This window comes from Elephas maximus, chromosome 4, assembly GCF_024166365.1.
Source record: "Elephas maximus indicus isolate mEleMax1 chromosome 4, mEleMax1 primary haplotype, whole genome shotgun sequence".
Taxonomy (NCBI): domain Eukaryota; kingdom Metazoa; phylum Chordata; class Mammalia; order Proboscidea; family Elephantidae; genus Elephas; species Elephas maximus.
Window position 1 is genome coordinate 94,740,371 of NC_064822.1, and position 24,254 is coordinate 94,764,624.

At 37.3% G+C, this 24,254-nt stretch overlaps 1 protein-coding gene across 6 annotated transcripts in view; it reads left to right on the forward strand.

Annotated features, from left to right (window-relative positions):
• LRRK2 (leucine rich repeat kinase 2) overlaps window positions 1–24,254 on the forward strand; it is a 158,551-nt gene that overhangs the window by 119,097 nt on the left and 15,200 nt on the right. For 5 of the 6 annotated variants that reach the window (XM_049882826.1, XM_049882827.1, XM_049882829.1 and 2 more), the window contains 3 exons: window positions 35–195; window positions 17,396–17,566; window positions 18,784–18,884. In XM_049882826.1, the coding sequence (XP_049738783.1) occupies window positions 35–195; window positions 17,396–17,566; window positions 18,784–18,884 (433 nt within the window). Of the gene's footprint in view, window positions 1–34; window positions 196–17,395; window positions 17,567–18,783; window positions 18,885–21,056; window positions 21,157–24,254 lie in introns of those variants that run through there. The other variant, XM_049882831.1, reaches the window with a different exon arrangement.

A 24,254-nucleotide genomic window follows, 5' to 3' on the forward strand; every position in this document is an offset into this window, starting at 1 on the left:
CCTTTAATAATACTACCTATGTATTTTCTGGCAGATATCTCCACTCAGCTATGATCATATATCGTGACTTGAAACCCCACAACGTGTTGCTTTTTACCCTGTACCCAAATGCTGCCATCATTGCAAAGATTGCTGACTATGGGATTGCTCAGTATTGCTGTAGAATGGGGATAAAAACATCGGAGGGCACACCAGGTAGGTGATAAAGTTTGCTCTTCAACGTGGATGACCAGTGACCCAGATGTGAGTTCAGGAGAATCAAAAAACTGTAGCCTATCTATGTTTAACTTTGTGGCTATACCATTTTACAATCCCACAGGCAATAGATGGAGGTTCCAATTTCTTCACGCCTCATCAACACTTGTTTCTTTCATTTTTTTTTTTTTTTAATCATAGCAATCTTAGTGGGGATAAAGTGATATCTCATTGTGGTTTTGATTTGCATTTCACTAATGGGGCAGTTCTACTCCATTCTATAGGGTCGCTGTGAGTCGGAATCAACTCGAGGGCACTGTTTTTTTTTAATGACATTGAGCCTCTTTTCATGTGCTTGTTGGCGATATGTATTTCCTCTTTGGGGAAATATCTGTTCAAGTCCTTTGCCCATTTTTTAAGTGGGTTGTCTTTTGTTGTTAAGCTGTAGAAGTTCTTTATATATTCTGGATATTAAACTCTTATCAGATTTATGGTTCCCCAAAATTTTCTCCCAGTGTGTAGATGTATATTCATTTTTTTGATAAAGTCCTTTTACAAACAAAAGTTTTTAATTTTGATGAAGTCTCATTTATCTATTTTGTCTTTTGTTGCTTGTGTTTTGGTGTTACATCTAAAAATCCGTTGTTAAAAACTAGGTACCAAAATATTACTCCTGTCTTCTAAGAATTTTATGGTTTTAGTTCTTACTTTTAGGTCCTTGACCCATTTTGAGTTAATTTTCATGTAAGGTGTGAGGTACAGGCCCAGCTTCATTCTTTTGCATGTGGAAATCCAATTGTCCCAGCACCATTTATTATTATTGTCCCAGTATCTTTTCCCATTGAATGGGCTTAGCACCCTTTTTGAAAATCACTTGATCATAGCTGTATTATTATTTATTTATTTTACATTTATTATTATTTATTGTTTCTGGACCTTCAGTTTTATTCCACTGGTTTATATGTCTATCATGCCAGTTATACTAGTACCAGACGATTTTAATTACTGTGTCTTTTTAGTATGGTTTGAGGTCAGGAAATGTGAGTCCTCCTACACATAGATACAGAGTTTGTTAGTGGTTACCAAGGGTGTGAGGAAGGGGGAAAGAAGGTTATCATTGCTTAGGGGGCACTGAAGTTCTGTTAAGGATAACAGAAAAAACTGAAATTGAATAGTGGTAATGGTTGTACAACATGATGAATGTAATTAATATCACTAAGTTGTACAAGTAAGAATGTTAAAATGGCAAGTATTATTATGATATATATATCACATTTTTAAGAAAATCTCACTTAGTACATTAAAAAACAAACCTGTCCCATTGCATTGTAAAGTATTAATAATGCTAAATAAAAATAATGATAATAAAAGAAATAAAAATATTGTAGCTTATCACATTATGAATAGATGTTTATTGTGTGAATAATGATGAACTTACATTGCAATTTTAATCATTGTTTTTTATAGGGCAAACAAATTAATATAATTTTCCAGGGCAATAACAAAATAAAAAGAAGAGAATATTCAATATTTTTAAAGTTAAATTTTTAAAACATTTAAATGTTCCATAGATAGTGTAAACATAGCAAAAGTTTTAACCTAGGTAAAGTTGACACTTATCTAAAACTAAGGCAAAAGCCAATCCAGGCCCTCAAACTCTTATTCGTAACTCTGAAACTCATAGCTCTGAAAACTCAAAGGTTTTCTTCTAATTGACTGTGACAAAACCTGACCTGAAAGAACTTTATCACACTAGTGTGGAATTTATATGCATCATATTAACTTTCTTAAATCTGAAAAAAATATAAATTCCTAAATATATCTGGCTCCAGAAGTTTCAGGTAAGGGAATTGTCTCTGTGGTTCTTCTCAGTTGTACTGCTCTTGACACAAACATACTTTCTTCTGATCATAAGTTGGTACAGGAGTTAGAACTTTAAAACTGTGCTTCAGTTTTCTTTCTTCATAATTTATGAGTTATTTGATACTTCAATACTTAAACAATAATGTAGCTTATGTATTTGGCCTTGTATAGCGAGGTGGCTTAGCTTCCAGCATCACAGCAACATGCAAGGGTCACCCATGGTGGACAGATTTCAGCTGAGCTTCCAGACTAAGACAGAGTAGGAGAAGGACCTGGCAGTCTACTTCAGAAAAGAATTAGCCAGTGAAAACCTTATGAATAGCAGTGGGTCATTGTCTGATATAGTGCTGAAAAATGAGCTTCTCAGATTGGAAGGCACTCAAAAGATGACTAGGGAAGTGCTGCCTCCTCAAAGTAGAGTCAACCTTAAAGACGTAGACAGAGTCAAGCTTAGGACCTTTATTTGCTGATGTGGCATGACTCCAAATGAGAAGAAACAGCTGCAAATATCCATTAATAATCAGAATTTGAAATGTACGAAGTATGAATCTAGGAAAATCGGAAGTTGTCAAAAAATGAAATGGAACCCATAAAGATCGACATCCAAGACATTAGTGAGCTGAAATAGACTGGTATTGCCCATTTTGAATCAGACAACCATATGGTCTACTATGCTGGGGATGACAACTTGAAGAGGAATGATGTTGCATTCATCTTCAAAGATCTATCTTCAAGATCTATCCTGAAGTACAACGCTGTCAGTGACAGGATAATATCCATATGCCTACAAGTAAGATCAGTTAATACGACTATTACTCAGATTTACATACTAACCACTAAGACCAAAGATGAAGACATTGAAGATTCTTACCAACTTCTGCAGTCTAAAATTGATCAAACATGCAATCAGAATGCATTGATAACTACTGGTAATTGAATGCAATAGCTGGAAACAAAGAAGAAGGATCAGTAGTTGGAAAATATGGCCTTGGTGATAGAAACGATGCCAGAGATCACATGATAGAGCTTTACAAGACCAAGGACTTCTTCACTGCAAATATCTTTTTTCACCAGCATAAATGGCAACTATACAAATGGTCCTTGCTAGATGGAATACATAGGAATCAAATCGACTACATCTGTGGAAAGAGATGGTGGAAAAGCTCAATATCATCAATCAGAACGAGGCCAGGGGTCAACTGTGGAACAGACCATCAATTGCTCATATGCAAGTCCAAGTTTAGGCTGAAGAAAATTAGAACAAGCCCACGAGAACCAAAGTACAACCTTTAGTATATGCCACCTGAATTTAGAAACCATCTCAAGAACAGATTTGAAGATGGAAGCAATACACAAAGTAAATATACCAAAAAGAATTGGTCAACATTCAACCATTTCAGGACATAGCATATGATCAGGAAGCAATGGTACTGAAGGAAGAGGTCCAAGCTGCACTGAAGGCATTGGTGAAAAATAAGGCTCCATGAATTGATAGAATATCAATTGAAATGTTCCCACAAATGGATGCAGCATTGGAAGTACTTACTCATCTATGCCAAGAAATTTGGAAGACAGCTACCAGGCCAACTGACAGGAAGAGATCTGCATTTATGCCTATTCCTAAGAAAGGTGATCCAACTGAATGTGGAAATTATCGAACAGTATCATTAATGTCACACGCAAGTAAATTTTTGCTGAAGATCATTCAAAAGCAGTTGCAGCAGTTTATTGACAGGGAACTGCCAGAAATTCAAGCCAGATTCAGAAGAGGACATGGAACCAGAGACATCATTGGTGAAGTCAGATGGATCCTGGCTGAAAGCTGAGAATACTAGAAGGATGTTTACCTGTGTTTTAGTGACTATGCAAAAGTATTCAACTGTGTGGATCATAACAAATTATGGGTAACATTTTGAAGAATGGAAATTCTAGAACACTTAATTATGCTCATGTGAAACCAGTATATAGATCAAGAGGCAGTCCTTCGAACAGAACAAGGGGATACTACGTAGTTTAAAGTTAGGAAAGGTGTGCATCCTTTCACCATACTTACTCAATCTGTATGCTAAATAAATAATCTGAGAAGCTGGACTATGTGAAAAAGAATGGAGCATCAGGATTGGAGGAAGCCTCGTTAACAACCTACATTATGCAGATGATACAACAACCTTACTTGCTGAAAGTGAAGAGGACTTGAAGCACTTACTGATGAAGATCAAAGACCAAAGCCTTCAGTATGGATTACGCCTCAACATAAAGAAAATAAAAATCCTCACAACTGGACAAATAAGCAACATCATGATAAACAGAGAGGGGATTAAAGTTGTCAAGGATTTCATTTTACTTGGATCACAATCAACACCCATGGAAGCAGTAGTCAAGAAATCAAAAGATGAATTGCATTGGACAAATCTGCTGTAAAAGATCTCTTTAAAGTGTTAAAAAGCAAAGATGTCACCTTGAAGACTACGGTGCCCCTGACCCAAGCCATGGTGTTTTCAGTCACCTCATATGCACACGAAAGCTGGGCAATATATAAGGAAGACCAAAGAAGAATTGATGCCTTTGAGTTATGGTGTGGGCAAAGAATATTGACTATACCGTGAACTGCCAAAAGAATGAACAAATCTGCCCTGGAAGAAGTACAGCCAGAATGCTCCTTAGAGCATTTTACGTCTCACATACTTTGGACATGTTATCAGGAGGGACCAGTCCCTGGAGAAGGACATCACACTTGATAAAGTAGAGGGTCAGCAAAAAAGAGGAAGACCCTCAATGAGATGGATTGACACAGTGACTACAACAGTGGGCTCAAGCATAACAATGATTGTGAGAATGCTGCAGGACTGGGCAGTGTTTTGTTCTGTTGTACTTAGGGTCACTATGAATGGGAATCGACTCAAGAGCACCTAACAATGAGATGAATCATGGTTACTATGTTAAGTGAAACATACCCAGTCTGGATACCATTATATCTGTGTTCTCCAGAAATCAATGGCATTTTCTTGCCTTAGATTTTAATGTTATTTTCTAGGGTCATCCCTGACCTTTTTTTGTCCTGCCTGTTCTAGTAATCATATTACCGCTGTTGTTAACTGACTCTACTACCAGAGAAATTCTGTTTCCTGTGCTACCCTATACTTTTGGGTTTTCATGGTCTTATATTCAGACATGTTCTCCCAACATTACTGTCCACCCCATGGAATCCTCCCTCCCTTTCTCAGCTCCCAGTCCCATTTGGTCTAGTTACTGGTTCATCACAATCTCCAGGTCTGACTAGTGGGAAGCAGTCAAGGGCAAGTGATCTGTGCAGACATCTTTTCTTCCAGATTTTAGTTGGAGTGGGAATAGAAAGTTGAAGGGTTGACATCTGTTTGGGGGAGGACAGCTCCATTCTATCATTAGAAGGAAGCCATATCTGGTTGTCATTTATAAATAAAGTTACAGGTGCCTTTCCATTATCTTGATGATTTGCAGCTCAGTTAAAACACCATGGCTAGGACAAAAGAAAATACTGAGAGAATATCCGACTAGGCAAAGATTCCAGTTTCCCCTACCCCCAATATATGTGCTTAGGTGAGCAAATTGCCCTATACTCCAGTGCCTGGTTTTACTTTTGCTCTAAATACATATTCTCTCTCTCTCTCTGGTTTTTTTTTTTTTTTTTTGCATAGCTGTATTTTAGAAGTAGAGTATACATTCTCATAAATATACTCAAACTATATATTTTGACTGAGAGTGTCTATGGGTTGTTCAATAATAATAAAAATAATTATTTCTTGAGCACTTGCTATATGCCAGACTCAGTGCCAGGTACATTAGAGATTCAATCTCTTATCCTCATGGCAGGGCTGAAAGTTAGCTATTGTTTTCTCATCTGTAAAATGTGAAAATTTAGGCTCAGGTAGACTATATAACTTGCACCAGTGGCTGAGATGAGAACTCCATCTAAATGAGAATTAAATCCACACCTATTTGGCTGTAAACCCTATAGTCTTCCTCTCAGACCACAATCATGCAATTCTAACATCTACTTGAAGATTTAAACTTGAAATTTAAGTATTCTATCTTAGTGATTGAAAACACAGCACAAAGCAAAATCACAGAGCCATGAAAAGCAAATGTTGTCAACTACAAGTTTGGAAAAATAATAGAGGTTGGAATTCCAGAGGCCACTTAGAACAAGTGTACACAGCACAGGGATCTTCTCTTGAAAGATCTGCTCATTACTTTTGTGTGGCTCTAAGGTGGGCTGAGCCACTCAACTGGGGACAGCATTTCCTTTCCCCTTCATCCCCCAACCCATTTTCTCTGTTCATGAGGTATAAATCCTACTGTTGAAGCCCCACACACCTGTTTGGACAGAGGACCTCTCTGGTCCCTATTTACTAGAACTCCATTAACCCCTCAGTAGACCGGGACAGCTAGCAGCTAGTTCAGTTTTGGTTCAAACTTGAGGCCATTCATTTTAAATATCTGTCTTCCTGGTTTGGGTCAAAATCTATCTAAAATTCAATACCTACCTGATTCTTCATGCCAAACCAGGTACTTGTTCCAGATCACTTAATTTGCTATATTGATGTTGGGTAACATGTATATGGAGAGATATCATAACAAAAAAACCAAGAGCCTTCCTTATCTGTTCTGTTCCACACCTCACCTGCTCCATCCCAAGTGCTTTATACATTGTCAGCAGTTTTTTTTTTCTTGCTGCATACCCAGACTTTCTCTTTTATCATTATTTATTATTATTAAACACTTCTAATCATATCAACCCTAAATTCTGCCTCAGGTTTTAAATGACAATAACTGTCACTGCTACCACCATCACCAAATTTTTCCCTCCTTAAAGCAATTGTGTTTAGGAAGAAAGATAGTTCACTCTCAAATGATTTCAATGATCTTGTCTTTTCCTTCTAATGGAGCTTCCTGTTAATGTCATATTTTTTTTAACATGGAGACATCTACAGGAAAAAAAAAAAAAGGGCAAGTATTTGCTAAACCTTTCTATATTTTTCTACTAATCCTTACTCCCATGCATTCACCTTGTGTGTGCATGTAAATAGAGGTTCATTACTGTCGTCTCAGAGAAGACAGTAATAGAAGGCAAACTTTCTAGAACATGAACAGTGTGCCTCCCACATGCTTAGCCCTTTGCAAGGGTTACCTCTTTGAATCCTCACAAACTTCCGAGGTAATTCCTATTACTATTAACAGCCTAAAACCAAAAAACAAAACAAAACAAAACAAAAACCTATTGCCAGCAAGTCGATTCCAACTGATATTGACCCTTTAGGACAGAGTAGAACTGCCCCATAGGGTTTCCAAGGCTGTAGTCTTTATGGAAGCAGACTGCCACATCTTTCTCCTGTGGAGCGTCTGGTGAGTTCAAACCACTGACCTTTAGGTTAGCAGCTAAGTGCTTAACCACTGAACCACCAGGGCTCCTTATTCCCAGACTATAGATATGGAAATGGAAGTTTAGGGATGTTATCAAACATTTATAGGGTAGGACAAGATGCAAACCCAAGAGCCTGATAACAGAGCCCCTAGCCCAGCACCACCACAGCCAGGGGTGCAGAGGCAGAAACGATTTAGTCATTGACAGGAACCAGGGTCAGTGTCTGCCTATATTTTGAAAAGTAAATCTGATGGGTAGTTTCAACTTTATATAACTTGGCGAGTTTCAACTTTAACTCAGTCAAATAGATACATTTATATTGTATCCTGTTTGGAGTGACAATTCTGGGTCCTGTGACAGTTGCACTGTTGACTGAGATGGGTGCTGACTGATGGCTTCAACTCTGTCAACATCCGTACAAGTACAACAGTCCTTGGGTAAATAAAGTATTGTTCTCTGATTATATGCCATCATCTGACATAGATTATGAAACATGCAGTACTCATATTTCCAAGAAAGTAAAAAAACAAGAAAGTGTGTTTCTTCTCATTATGTATATATAATTAGACCTAATTCATAAATTTCTCATTTTCTTGATCTATGGATCTTTTCTTTATTTGCTACTTATTGTCTTTGTTAAAATGCAGGCTTATGTGAAAAAATTATTTCTTAAAATAGTTCTTGGAAAATGAATCATATTTTCCCATTGTAGTTGTTATGGTAAATTTCCCAAAGGGAAATTATATTTATTCTTTATTCATTTATTCATGCATTTAGCAACAATTTATAGAACATTCACCATGTACCAAACTGACTCTACTACTTGATAGCTGGGCAGTGTTCATCAGGATTCACTTTCTGGGTCTCAGTTTTCATTTCTCTAAAATGCAGTGAGAAAAATAATACCTACATCTTAGGGCTGTTACAAAGGTAAAATGAAATAATCAGTGTAAATAGCATAGAACAGGACTTGGCATATGGAAGTTGTTCCAAATATGTTAACAATTGTCCTGGTGGTGAATTTGGGTAATATGCATGGATAAAAGTAAATCTTGCCTCCAGAAGCAAACATTGTAACAGGGGAGACAGGACTGTGCAAATACTTAGAAGTAGTGTGTTGGTTTCAATAGGAGACCTATGTATATGGCACAGTGGTAGCATAAAGGAGCAAGTGACTAACTGAGCTATAGTTTTTCAGGATTTCTTTAATGGGGGGGGTGATTCTGGGATTGTATATTAGAGATGAACTGGAGGTTTGTGGGGGAAAAAAGGTGGGAGGTGGGGGGAAGGGACTATTAAAAAGAGATGGGTGGTGGGGAGGTACTACTAACATATCTAACAATTTGTCTGAATTCAGATAACTGCAAGAAGTCTAGTATGGTTTCAGTGATGGATGAGGAAGATAGTTTTTTTCCAATTCTGGCTGCATATTAGATAACTTGTAGAGGTTTAAAAACAAGTGTAGCCACTGGGGCTAAAGCTTTACAATTCTGTATTAGCACATGTGGAGCAGGGGCTCTCAATCCTGGCCACACCTTAGAATCCCTGGGAGGACTTTCAGATATATGGATCACAGGACCCCAACCCAAGGTATTCTGGTATAACTTGTCTGGATTAGGGCTAGGCACTGGTGTTATTTAACATTTCCCCCATGTGATTCCAATGGGCATCTAGGACTGAGACTCACTGGTCTAGAATGAGGTTCTACAGCATCTACAGTTTTTTAAGGACCACAAGTGATTCTGGTATACAGCCAGTATGAGAAGCACTTTTCTAGGTCATGAAGGGCTTTTTAGGTTTTACCAAACAGTTTAACCTTTGTCTCATGGGAAGCCACTAAAAAATATTCTGTTTTGTTAGCAAAAGTTTCCTACCTCTGCACAATGTAGACAGTATCGTCACCTTTAGGAATGGATTATGGAGTGGGCAGCTCAAGTTTCCATAGTGTCCTGCAAGAAGAAATATGCTATTTATACAAGAACTTTTAACAAGATATTTAACATTTGCTCTAGACTTTTAAGAATATGAATCTGTTATATAAGCTAAAGTTATGAAACTGAATAAATGAGAATAGAGTTCAGACTTCTATTGAAATTTAAAAAAGCAGTGTCAGTTAAGTTAATCTCTCTCAAGCACAGTCTAGACATTGCAGCAGATTTTGAGGATGCAGAGATAAATAGTTATCTGTCTGCAGTTTAGAAAACCTGAGCTCTATGTCAGACTGTCTGCATTTAAACACTCTACCACTTATTAGTTGAGTGAGCCTGGAGAGATTATGTTACCTAACCTCTTTCCTTGCCTATAAAATAGTACCTGATATGATACCTATCCTATGGGATCGTTGTGAAAGTTAAATAAGCACAGTGCTTACTTAGCACAACATTGGGCACATTTCTAGACACCATTGCTTAGTTTTTGTCCTCTTACCTGTGCTGTGGCTGGGAATTCTCTCCAGCGCATTCACGGGGCTCATTTTATTTGTTTCCCCTCTCTCAGGGATCATTGTCCTGAGCTCCTGATGCCCAATGTCTGAAAAATATTATTTCATATATTTCGTCTGGTTATTTAGTTGTTTCTTGAAGGATGGTGAATCTAGTACTTGTCACTCCATCTTGTCTGGAAACAGAAGTGATACATGCTTAAATAAATGACCTATTTGAACAACCTAACACACAATGCATTTTTAGGATTTCAGTTAGTAGTTAACTTTTCCAGTCTTCGAGGGCTGTTATACTAAGTAGGGTATCAATATGGTATGGTAGTATGATCCATGTGCACCAACCATAGATCAATTACAATTTATCACCTCATGTGGCGATATTGTCCCTTTGTAAAGATGCAGGAAATATTCCTATTTCTAGCCTACTCTAATGTCAAAAAAATTTTTTTTTCCTAATGTCAGGAAATATTAACAGTATTAACTTAATCACAAATTAAATTTAGTGATTAATACATTGAATAGCTTGAAAATGTATTCTGCCTTGGGGCCCAAAAACCTAACCCTAACATGGGGCCCCCCAAAAAACAAACTAAACCCGTTGCCATTGACCTACAGGACAGAGTAGAACTGCCCCAAATGGTTTCCAGGGAGTGCCTGGTGTATTCAAACTGCTGACCTTTCTGTTAGCAGCCATAGCTCTTAACCACTATGCAACCAAGGTTTCCACCAGGGGAACAGCTATAGTGAAATATAAGGCAAAAATTCTTGAACAACTTTCAATTGCTGCCCTAGGGAAGTCCAGAGAGAGAAAGATGTGCATTGAATAGCTTGGTGGGGCTTCTCATGGTTTCGAATGATCATCAAGCTTTATGTTGAAAGCTTGCATCCTACTGCCTTTTGCCCCTCTTCTCTAGCTCTCCTCCTCCATTTCAGTTTCTGAGGTGAAGGATTCCAGGATGAAGCATCTGAGCCAAGTCATTTTAAAGTAAAATTTGATTTGCAAAATATAAGAGCATGAGATGGAAGCAGCAAGCAAATGCTGTTGAGCAGGGTGATAGATGTTTTTCTAACACATTCGTAGTAATAATTCTTAGCATTCTAGTGACAGAGATATATTTAGATACAGATGTGCTTAAGTTTTTTAGATAAATATTTATCACACTGTAAATTCTGTTTCTATTAATTTGTTTTCTTTTTCTGCTTGACAGTATTTCATGGACATCATTCTATGACAAATATTGGTTTTTTTAATTGTGGCAAAATATATACATAATATAAAATTTTCCATTTTAACCATTTGTAAGTGTACAGTTCAGTGGCACTGATTATATTCACAGTGTTGTGAAACCATTCTCAATGTGTTCCCAAAACTTTTTCATCATCCTAAACAGAAACTCTGTATGCATTAAGCATTAACTCCCTCATTCTCCCCTTTCCCCAGCTGATGGTAACCACTAATCTACTTTATGTCTCTATGTATTTGGCTATCCTAGATATTTCATTTAAGTGGGATCATACAATATCTGCTCTTTTGTGTCTTGTTTATTTCATTTAGCTTAATGTCTTTCAAGTTTCACTCATGGTAATATACATTAAAATTTCATTCTTTTTATGAGTGAATGATATTCTGTTGAATATGTATACCACATTTTATTTATCCATTCATCTGCTGATGGGCATTTGGGTTGTTTCTTCTACCTTTTGGCTATTATGATTAATGCTACTATGAACACTGGCGTACAAGTATCTGCTTGAGTTCCTGCTTTCAAGTCTTTTGGATGTATGCTCAGGAGTGGAATTGGTGGGTCATATGTGATTCTTTTTTTTTCTGTATATGTAATTCTATGTTTAACTTTTTGAGGAGCAGCTAAACTGTTTTCTGCAACAGCTGAGTCATTTTAATTCCCACCAGCAATGCACAAGGGCTGCAATTTTTGCACATCCTTTCCAACACGTGTTATTTTCCATTTTTGTTTTTACTACTAGCCATTTAGTATGTGTGAAGTGGAATCTCATTGTAGTAAATATTAGTTTTAATAGGTACATAATATTTCATTAAAAAATACTACGACATGGATGCACCTTGAAAATATTAAGCTAAATGAAATAAGCAGGACATAAAAGGACAGGTATTATACGCTCCCCCTTAAATGGAATATCAAGAACACTGGAAATTCATAGGATGAATTCAAAAAAGCATTTATAAGTGAATTATATAATTGAAGTACCTCCTGAATAAAACAAAAACAAAAAATGCTCCTGTCTTCTCATGCTTACATTTTGTCAATGAGGACAGTTATTTTGAAAAAAGGAAGACAAGGTAAAAAACGTTTTCTTATTGAAGTAAATATTCATTTCCTCATCTTCAGAATTGTCTTTCTTGGTTTCCTCTGACTTATTGTGAAACGAATTCCAACCTTCTGTGCAGTTCTAAGGTCTGTGGATTGACGCCTAGAGGGATAAATCTATCATAAAAGAATTTGTGCATTGGATGAGAACTTAGACTAAGTCACCCTTCGATCTCTTCTAAGATCCTGCAATTCCAAACCCTATGTTTATAACAGTGAATTTATCAAGATAAAAATGCATTTAATATTTTAATAGTCCTTTGACTTTTTGAATAGTGTCTTGATATAATAGATACCCAATAAATTATTGAATGGATAATAGATAATTGATAAGATTAAAATCAGCCTCTAAAAGGCTTTTTTTTTTTTAACTTTTGTTGAGCTTCAAGTGAACGTTTACAAATCAAGTCAGTCTGTCACATATAAGTTTACATACATCTTACTCCATACTCCCACTTGCTCTCCCCCTAATGAGTCAGCCCTTCCAGTCTCTCCTTTTGTGACAATTTTGCCAGCTTCCCACTCTCTCTATCCTCCCATCCCCCCTCCAGACAGGAGATGCCAACACAATCTCAAGTGTCCACTTGATATAATTAGCTCACTCTTCATCAACATCTCTTTCCCACCCACTGTCCAGTCCCTTTCATGTCTGATGAGTTGTCTTCGGGGTTGGTTCCTGTCCTGTGCCAACAGAAGGTCTGGGGACCATGGCCGCCAGGATTCCTCTAGTCTCAGTCAGACCATTAAGTATGGTCTTTTTATGAGAATTTGGGGTCTGCATCCCACTAATCTCCTGCTCCCTCAGGAGTTCTCTGTTGTGCTCCCTGTCAGGGCAGTCATCGATTGTGGCCGGGCACCAACTAGTTCTTCTGGTCTCAGGATGATGTAAGTCTCTGGTTCATGTGGCCCTTTCTGTCTCTTGGGCTCTTAGTTGTCGTGTGACCTTGGTGTTCTTCATTTTCCTTTGCTCCAGGTGAGTTGAGACCAATTGATGCATCTTAGATGGCTGCTTGTTAGCCTTTAAGACCCCAGACGCCACATTTCAAAGTGGGATGCAGAATATTTTCATAATAGAATTATTTTGCCAATTGACTTAGAAGTCCCCTTAAACCATGGTCCCCAAACCCCTGCCCTTGCTCCACTGACCTTTGAAGCATTCATTTTATCCCGGAAACTTCTTTGCTTTTGGTCCAGTCCAATTGAGCTGACCTTCCATGTATTGAGTATTGTCTTTCCCTTCACCTAAAGCAGTTCTTATCTACTAATTAATCAATAAAAAACCCTCTCCCTCCCTCCCTCCCTCCCCCCCTTGTAACCACAAAAGTATGTGTTCTTCTCAGTTTTTACTATTTCTCAAGATAAAAGACCTTTTACACTCTAAAAAGACAGGCATAAATATTGTTAATGAACTAGCTAATGTGTGGGTAGCTCCTCAGTGGGTGGGAGCATTCCTCTTTTTTCAACTAAGAGTATTTTTAAATAATTTTGACTTTACCATTCATTATCTGTATGGCCTTAGGCAAACACATATCATATCTGATCAGATTACATAATTTATAAAATGGAAAGTTCTCAGTGTGCCTAATTCAGATGGTAGTTGTGCCCATCAAATGAGATGTTCAAGGAGTTCTGTAAGATGCTGAGCAATATGAATTAGGAACTACTGTGATACATTTACATTATGTCACCTATACAGTTAACTAGGGATCTGTTTTGGAAGTATCTTAATTACACAATTCTTTAAAGTAGGATGTGAGAATGGTATTGTGGTTATGCAGGAAAATGTCCTTCCTCTTAAGGAAATGCATGGTGTATTTAGGACCAAGATATATCTGTAACCCTGAGAGGTGCAGATGGTTAACACACTCAGCCGCTAATTGAAAGATTGAGATTTAAGTTCACCTAGAGGCACCTCAGAAGAAAGGCTTGGTGATCTACTTCCAGAAACTCAGCCATTAAAAGCCCTATGGAGCGCAGTTCTCCTTTGCCGTACATGGGGTCAAACATAGGCTCACAAAGAGTCACGTGACCGGATGGCACCTTTTTTAAAACATAATTTCATATGTTTCAGCAAAATAAAGTATTATAGACAGATAAACAAATGTGGGAAAACAGTAACAGTGACTGTGTGAGTGTGTGTGTGTGCAGAGAAATTACACAGATGTGGCAATATGTTAACAGCCAGGGAATGTTCACTATCGGTGCAGTAAGAGTTATTGTCCTCAAATTAATTACCTCTATAACTCAAAGGGGCACTGGTGGTACAGTGGTTAAAGCGCTCTCCTGCTAACCAAAACATAGGTGGTTCAAACTCACCAGCTACTCTGCAGGAGAAAGGTACGGCAGTCTGCTCCCGTAAAGATAGCAGACTTAGAAAACCTGTGGGCCAGTTCTTCTTTGTCCTTTAGAGTTCCTATGAATTGGAATTGACTCAGTGGCAGTGGGTATGGGTATCCTCAACTCTGCATTGTCATTCCGGCCTGACCTTCATCTTTTGCTAGTATACTCTCTGTCAAAAAGGACTATTTCCAGATTCAATCATTTACACCTTGAAAGTTATGAATTCATACTTTGTTATATCTTCCTGGCTGCACATTTAAATGACTGTAACAATCATATACTCATTCTACAAAATTTGGAAGTAAAAAAAAGAAAAGAAAAATTACCTATAATTTTACTTACTAGTTGCTGTGGAGTCAATTCCAACTCAGAGCAACCCCCCCCAAAAAACCCCCATAATTTTAGCATATGGAAATAATCATTGTCTTAGGATGGGTTCTCTAGAGAAATAAAACCAGTGAAGTGTTATCTTAGCTACCTAGTGCTGCTACAACAGAAATGCCACAAATGGATGGCTTTAACAAATAGAAATTTATTCTCTCAAAGTTTAGGAGGCTAGAAGTCTGAATTCAGGGTGCCAGCTCCCAGGGAAGGCTTTTTCTGTCATTTCTGGGGGAAGGTCCTTGTCAGCAATCTTCCCCTGGTATAGGAGTTTCTCAGCATAGGAACCCCAAGTCCAAAAGATGCACTCTGCTCTTGGTGCTTCTTTGTTGGTGGTATGAGGTCCCTCTCCTCTCTGCTCCTTTCTCTCTTTTACAACTCAAAAGAGGTTGACTCAAAATACAACTAATCCTGTAGATTGTGTCCTGCCTCATTACCATAACTGCCTCTAATCCTGCCTCATTAACAAAACAGAAGTTAGGATTTACAACACATAGGATTAGGATAAACACATCAGATCACAGAATGGTGGACAACCACGCACTACTGGGAATCATGGCCTAGCCAAGCGACACATATATTGGGGGGATGCTGTTCAATCCATGAGAAGTGAGAGAGAGAGAGAGAGAGATTTATCTCAAGGATATGGCTCACATGTTTGTCAAGGCTGGCATATCCCAAGTCTATATGAGTCATGCGTCAGGTTGAAGGCTTCTCCTGACTCATATAGCTGCTGCAGGGGCTGATGAATCCAAGAATGACATATCAGATAGCAGGCTGCTGGCTCACGGGCTGTGGAAGCTGATGAACCCAAGATCAGCAGGTAAGATGGTAATCTGTTGGCTCACAGGCTGCAGAGGCCAGTGAATCCTAAGATTGGCAGGCAATATGGCAGACCACTGGTTCAAGTGCCAAGAACCAGAGGTCTGATGATAACAAGCAAGCAAACTTTGCCAGAACATCCATACATATATTAGATGCAGGCCACACCCCCAAGGAAACTCCCCTTACAACTGATTGGCTGATCACATCAGATCACATCATAGAGGATGATTACATCATTACATAACTGCCAATCTACTGAGAATTATGGCCCAGCCAAGTTGTCACAAATCTTAACCATCATAATCATCATTGCATTTGGATGTGTTTCTTCCTAGTCTTTAATTATGTACCTTTCCATCAGTATTTTTTATTTTGAAAATATTTAAGCCTACTGAAAAGTTGAAAGACTACTACAGTATACACCCATGTACCTGTCATATAGAGTCATTGATTACTAACTTTTTGCCATATTTGTTCTCTTTCTGTCACTCTTGCTCTTTGAATATGAATATGAATCTTTTGAAATTAAGTTGAAGACGTAATACTTCATCCTTAAACATATTGATTTCCTTAAAGATGTTCTTTTACATAACCACAGCCAAGAAGATTAATTCTGATTTTTTTTCACAAATGTGATAACTTTCAGTCTATTCAAATTATATTTCATGCCGTCTTACAAATGATTTTTAAATGACTGCATTGTAAATATTATCCAACCTTTTTCGTTTTATGTCTGGATTTCTTTATAATGCTTACATTTTTACTGTTATGACTAATATTGAAAATATCCATTTTTTTCCTGAAGAATTTAAACACAATTTATCTCCACTGTGGAATGGAAGGTTTTATTTCCCTTTGAATGAATTTCAGACGTGAACCAACACCTGAGAGAGAGGGCTTTTATTTCTTTTTGTTATGATTTTAATATTCTTCCCCCCAGTGGATAGAAGGTGCATGGATACAAGTTCTTGAAATAATGATAGCATTAGAATTTTAGCCAGGTATGAGTGACTCGAAGTCCAGAAATCTCCCTCCTTACTCTTCTCTATTTAAAACATGATCTTGAAAGAGTTATTAGAAATGAGAAAAATGGCCTAGGTTATCTTTTCCTATAAGGCTTCATTTTTTTAAGATTATGAAATGTCAGTGGCACAATGATTAAACTCTGGACTGCTAACTGAAAGTTGACAGGTCAAATCCACCAGTGGTTCTGTGGAAGAAAAGACCTGGTGCTCTTCTCCCATAAAGATTACAGCCTAGGGAACTCTGTGGTGCAATTCTACTCTGTTATCTAGGGTCACTATGAGTCAGAAGGGACTTGATGGCACACAACATCAGCAATAACTTAATAATGTATTATTGAATGTTTATTCTTCTTATTCTTTAAAATAGCCCTTCAGGTAAATGGTCCTGAGACATTTAATTGACTTGGTCAAAGTGTTTCATCATATGCATGACATGGCTTGAATTTTAATTCATGTCCCTGAAAAAAAAAAAAAATATATATATATATATATATACTTAAGTATATGCCACCTTGAGTGCATGCCTTCTTCTGGGCCCTGTGTTGGATATTTTATTAACATATCTGATTACTTTCAGGGTTTCGTGCACCTGAAGTTGCCAAAGGAAATGTTATTTATAACCAACAAGCTGATGTTTATTCATTTGGTTTACTACTCTATGACATTTTGACAGCTGGAGATAGAATAGTAGAGGGCTTGAAGTTTCCAAATGAATTTGATGAATTGGCAATACAAGGAAAATTGCCTGGTAAGTTCTACTGTATCTGCTAATGTCAGCAGCTTTATTTCCAAGTTATTTAATTGTAGTTGTATATTTATTTCATTTTACATTTGGGAATTTTTTGTTTGATATGTGAAATACTCCTAAATCCTGTGACACATTAATAAAATTTATGTGAAAAAGTTAGCTTTTAGACTGTTAAAAAAAAAAAAAAAACCCAAATTAATGTTGGTATTTTTGGTATTTAGAAGAATGCTCAAAAAAGTGAATTACTCTCAGAACCTCAGATTTGGTGATTTCTAGTCCTCATAAAGAGTTAACTGTGTATCCAATAGCCTGGAGTGTTTTTATTTTCTTGGAGTGAAATAATTTATATGCATGGGTGGAGGCTTGAATTATTTATAATAATATTCTTCAGTGGTAAATATTAAAAAGAATTGGTAAATGAGAATTTAATGAGATCAAATTTCATTTTAATAGTTGTCTCATGCTTTTAAGAAATTCTAAGACATTGCCATTCATTCCTTGACTTTTATTTCAGTTCCCACTACAAAGTATCCTTTTAAATTAATCTAGCTGTTTCCCATATTTTCTGTTTTCCTTCCTTTTAAGCAACATTTATGAGTTTATACTATGTGCCACGGTGCAGAGAATATAGCTTTAACTATCTCCCTGTGGGGGAAGCCTTAAAGATTCAGGCAAAAGAAAACATATTATTTGGATAAATCTCAGACACAACCTGAGCCATCTCTTTTCCTTTGTCAATTAGCTTTCGAATGAAAGTATCCAGCTCCCTAGTCTGTACCAGCCAGAAGAATAGCATAGTTTTTATAAAAAGCAAATGTGCACAAACTGCCTGTGGGGTTATGAGAATTAAGTACCTGCCTATGCTGAGTGTTCAAATAAAAAGTATTTACATAGAAGCCTAATTATTATATGGACAAATTTAAAATACAGTTAATGGAATAAATATCTGTTATTTTATTCAATTGATATTTGTATCTCTTTTTATCCCATAAAACTCTAGATTCTTTTTTTTTTTTTTTTTGATATCTCTAGTGGGGATGAAGTTAATAAAATTAGCTTTACATTATGATAAGTATATTCAGAATAAATATAAGATTATAGGATTATGGGGATCACTTTTTTCCTTTGCAATGTTTGGACTTCTAATATACATTGAGAAGAAATAAAATAATTGTTTTCTTTAATGATCTAGCATGATATGTTTTTTAATGTTTTAGACCCAGTTAAAGAATATGGCTGTGCCCCATGGCCTATGGTTGAGAAGTTAATTAAAAAGTGTTTGAAAGAAAATCCTCAAGAAAGGCCTACTTCTGCCGAGGTATTCTTACAGTCACAGTGTATTAATACATGCTACAGAATATGTATACGTAGACATCACTATATTTACTTTAAAATGTTTATAAGGCAAGAACATTGCCAATAACCCAAAAGCCCTCATATGCCTCTTCCTGACTGAGTCATCCTCATCCTCCTTTCCCTGGAGGTAACCACTCTCCTCCCTGTGATAGTCATTGTTTTGCTTTGCTTTATAGTTTTGCAATCCAGTTTGGTTTTCCTGTATTCATGATTTATTTAAATGGAATCGTATTTATTTAGCATTGTGAGATTTTTCATTTTCCCTGCCAACCTTATTTTGTAAGCTTCATTCGTGCTGAATATAGCTGGTGATTATTTTCACTGCTATTACACTCCAGTGTTTGAATGACCTATGATGTAGTTATACATTTTCATGTCCCTGGGCATTGGTATTGTTTCCAGCTTTTTTGCTGTTATAAACAGTGTTGCTGTATACATGTGTCCTGGTCCAAATTGTGTTAGAATATCCTTGGGATACTACCAAGAATTGCACCGTCATTGGGTATTTGAATACCCAAATTGTTTTCTGAAGTTGTACTGGTTTAACACTCCCACCACCTTTGCATTAAGGTAGCTTTTGTGATATAAATTCTCCCTAAATTTTGATATTGTCGAACTTCATAATTTTTATAATTAGGTGTAAAGTTTTGTCTTGATTTATTGTTGTTATTTATCTAAAAATGCTCTAATTTTGCCATCATATTTGAGAGACAGTTTTGCTGGATATATAATTCTCAGCTAGCAATTTTTTACCTTCAAGGTTTTATATATGTCATCCCATTGCCTTCTTGCCTGCATAGTTTCTGCTGAATACTCTGAGAATAGTCTTATTGACTGTCCTTTGCACGTTATTTTTTTGTTTATCCCTAGCTGCTCTTAAAATTCTCTTTATCTTTGGTTTTGGCAAGTTTGATTATAATATGTCTTGGTGGCTTTCTTGTGGGATCTATCTTGTATGGGGTTTGATGAGCATCTTGGATAGCTATCTTCTCATCTTTCATGATATCAGGGAAGCTTCCTGCCAACAAGTCTTCAGCAATTCTGTCTGTATTTTCTGTTATCCCCCCTGTTCTGGTACTCCAATAACTTGTAGGTTATTCCTCTTGATCAAGTCCCACATAATTCTTAGGGCTTTTTCTTCTTCTTCTTCTTCTTTTTTTTTTTTCTTTTTAATTCTTTTATCTGATTTTTCCTCAAATAAGTTGGTGTCAACTGCTTTATCTTCAATCTCACTAATTCTGACTTCCTATGACTTTCTATTGCGTTTTCTGATTCTGAAATTTTATTGTTAATCTTCTGGATTTGTGTTTGCTGTCTCTGTATGGATTCTTTTAGCCTGTTAAATTTGTCAATATGGTCTTGTATAATCTTCTTAAGTTCCTCTATTGTGTTCTCTGCGTGTTCCTTGGCTTGTTCTGTGTTTTGCCTGATCTCCTTCCTGATCTCTTAAAGAGTTCAGTATATTAATCTTTTGTATTCTGCCTCCAGTAATTCCAGGAAGTTCTCTTCCTCTGGAAAATTTCTTGATTCCTTGTTTTGGGAGCTTGCTGAAGCCATCATGGTCTGCCTGTTTATGTGATTCGATATTGACTGTTGTCTCCCAGCCATCAATAATTTATTATATTTATTTATTTTATATTTCCTTACTGTGTGTGTATTTGCTTAGCATGTCCCTGTTGCCTAGAGTACGTAGGTGGGTGAATTTTTGCAACTGGACTATGGGCTTCCAATGCTGTTGGCTGTAAGGACTGGGAGGGACCACTTATTCTTGGACCCCTGCTGCAGGTGGCTAGATGGTGTGGGTGGAGCCACCAATCCTCAGGCTCCTGATGTGGGTAGGTGAGAGCCCTGCTTAATGGGCAGAGCGGTGTCAAATGTCACAAACCTGCCACTCCATCATATGGCTGATATGGTGAAGTAAGTCTTCAGGTATACACCCTGTTGTACTGTGCTAATGAGGGTCTATGATGTTGAAATGGGCCCACACAGGTCTAAGCAGGGGTGAAAGGCACTCAAAGTCCACGGACCCCTTATGCTTCTGCCTAGGCAAAGAAGTTGTGCCTGCCTTGAGTTCCCAGCTTAAGGGAGCTGGCAGATTACTTTTTCCTGTTTGTTAATTTGTTCCCTCTCCCAGGCCAGGAGAATGGCTCAGAGCATGTAACAGGAGCTACTTGCAGCCCAGGGGAAGCACCATTCAGCAAGCTGGCCTGGAACCTTGTGCAGAGCAGGGAGAGAGGTTCTTCCCAAATGGGGTGTTTTTTGATCCACATGGTAGGTGAGATGCATATACTTACCTTTTGCTGATTGAGGGCCACTTCTTGCTGGTTCTGGAGGGCTTAGCAGACTCTGCCACTAGGTCTCCAGCGATGTGGAAAATGCATCCTGAATGCCATTGCTTGCCTCACAGCACTCATCAGCTGATCTGGCCTGCAGATTACTGGTTCCAGTCAGGTCAGGTCTGGCAAATCTTTGCTACTTCTGAACTGTCTTGTCTTCTCCCTGCCACTCAGTCTGATTCTTCAACTTTGCCTTTGATGTTCAGGTCCCCTTGATTGTCATATATAATCGATTCACTTGTTTTTTCAGGTCTTTGTTGTAAGAGGGACCACCTGAATTGCCTGACTACTCTGCCATCTTAGCCCTGCCTCCTGTTGTTGTTGTTGTTAGGTGCCATTGAGTCAGTGCTGACTTACAGCAACCTTACATACAACAAAACAAAACACTGCCCGATCCTGTGCCATCCTCAGAATTGTTGCTGTGTTTGAGCCCATTGTTGCAGCCATTGTATCAGTCCATCTCATCAAAGGTCTTCCTCCTTTTCACCAACCCTCTACTTTACCAAGCATGATGTCCTTGTCCAGGGACTGGTCCCTCCTGATAACATGTCCAAAGCACGTGAGACAAAATCTCACCATCCTCCCTTCTAAGGAGCATTCTGACTGTACTTTTTCCAGGACAGATTTGTTTGTTCTGCTGGTGGTCCATGGTGTATGCAATATTCTTCACCAACACCATAATTCAAATGCATCAATTTACTTTACCCTAATTACTAATTAGCAAACCCTGGCGGCATAGTGGTTAAGTGCTACAGCTGCTAACCAAAGGGTCGGCAGTTCAAATCCACCAGGCACTCCTTGGAAACTCTATAGCGCAGTTCTACTCTGTCCTATAGGGTCACTATGAGTCGGAATCAACTCGACAGCAATAGTTTTTTTTTGGGCGGGGGGAGTGGTGTTAATTACTAATAGGAAACCCTGGTTGCGTAGTAGTTAAGTACTATGGCTGCTAACCAAAAGGCTGGCAGTTCAAATCCATCAGGCACTCCTTGGAAACTCTATGGGGCAGTTCTACCCTGTCCTATAGGGTTGCTATGAGTCAGAATCAACTTGACAGCAATGGGTTTGGTTTGATGCATGTATTTTATGTTGATTGGTCATCTATGTTTCCTTTTCCACAAAATGCCCATTCATTGTTTTGCCCATTTTTCTCTTGGGTTATTTGCCTATAAATCAAATAAGAAAAAGCCATTCTTTATATATCTCATACTAACCTTTGTTGGTTATAAAAAAAAAAAAAATTTTATATGTTGAAAATCTTTTCCCAGTTTTTTGCGTGCCTGTTTGTTTCCTATAGGGTATCTTTGATGAATAAAATTTCTTAACTTTAATGTAGACAAACTTAAAAATCCTTTTTTATGGTTATTACTTTGGGGATCCTGTCTTAAGAAATTCTTCTCTACCCCAGAGTCACAAAAATATTTATTTATGGTTTCTTCAAAAAGTTTTAGTTTTACTTTTGACATTCAAGATCTTAATCCATATAGAATTGACATTCGTATATAGATTCAATTTCATTTTTTTTTCCATATAGATAACTTGTTTTTCCAGTCTTATTAAACAGTTTCTCTTTTTTTCCATTGCTCTACCATGCCCACTCTATAATTTACCAGAGGTACATACAGCTGTACCAACAATACCTTTTCTGTTCTCTTGGTCAGTTTTTCTATCATTCCTACAATACTGTACTGTCTTAATGCCTATGGCTTTGTAATAGTTGCCCCTCACCTCTTACTTTTACTTCAGTAGGAGTGTTTTGGCTATTCTTGGGCTTAGTTATTCCAAGTAAATTTTAAAATCTCTTTGTCAAATTTCATGAAAAAACCCTCTGTACTTTCGGTGGACTTTTGTTGAATCTGTAGACCTTTGAAGAGTATTATATCCTTAGGATATTAAGACCTCCTATTCTTGATTGTGGGTTATCTCTCCATTTATTTAGGTTTCTTTAACTATCTGTCAATGAAGTTTTATAATTCTTCATACATGTCTTGCACATCTTTTGCTGGATTTTCTTTCTGCAAATTGCTTTAAACTTAATTCCTGACTTTTTTTTGTTTTGTTTTAAAGTAGCCAGGTGATGTGAATCTGGTCTACAAATCTTTTTGAGAGAAGATTTGTGAATGACAGTTTCTCAGGATTCTTGTGCCCTCCATCCCCTTTTTCTGCATAGTCCTAAGGCAACTCTTTGTAGACCAGTGAAGGTGCACAGCTTTATTTCTGGTTTGCATTTACTGTGAATATCCAGCCCTTTGGGATCCCAGCTTGTGGATACAGGACCTTTATTAGACTTTCCACTTTGAGCAGGCTCTAGAGTTTTTCTCTCCCAGCAACCCCAAAAGCACGTATCAGTTTTGCCTCTGGTAGACAAATGCCCACAGAACAAATCTGGCTTTAGGATGAAACTGATCTCTCTCGTTTGTGTTTTTCATTAAGATTTTGGCCTCATAATTACATATGGTGTTGTCAGAGCTTCAGTATTTTTAGTGCTTTTCCATCCCCACTCCTCCCCTCTCTTGTAACGATCAAAGATTGTTTCTTTTTGTGTGTAAACCTTTTCAGTACAGTAGTGGTCTCACACAGTATTTGTCCTTTTGTGATTAACTTATTTCACTCAGCATAATGCCCTCCAGATTCATCTATGTTATGAGATGCTTCAACTTCAGTATTTTTAAAATATTGTTTTTCTGTTTATTTTTTTTTACTAAATAATTTATTGAGCATTTTAAGTTGTTTTTAGCTGGAAGTTTTGTCCAAATATCATCTTCCACCATATTATCAGAAACAGAGTGCTTACCATGTTTTAAACTGATGCAAATTTTGATGCATCGAAATAAGAGCTGTCTTTATGTTGTGAAGTCTTGATTTTATATCATAATTCATTGAAAAAGTTTCATTCAAGTTCACATTTCCTGGTTAAAATATTCAAGCACATCTACATTGACTTTATCAAACATTAAATTATATAATTTTCTTGGCTAGTTGGCCTAAACCAAAAA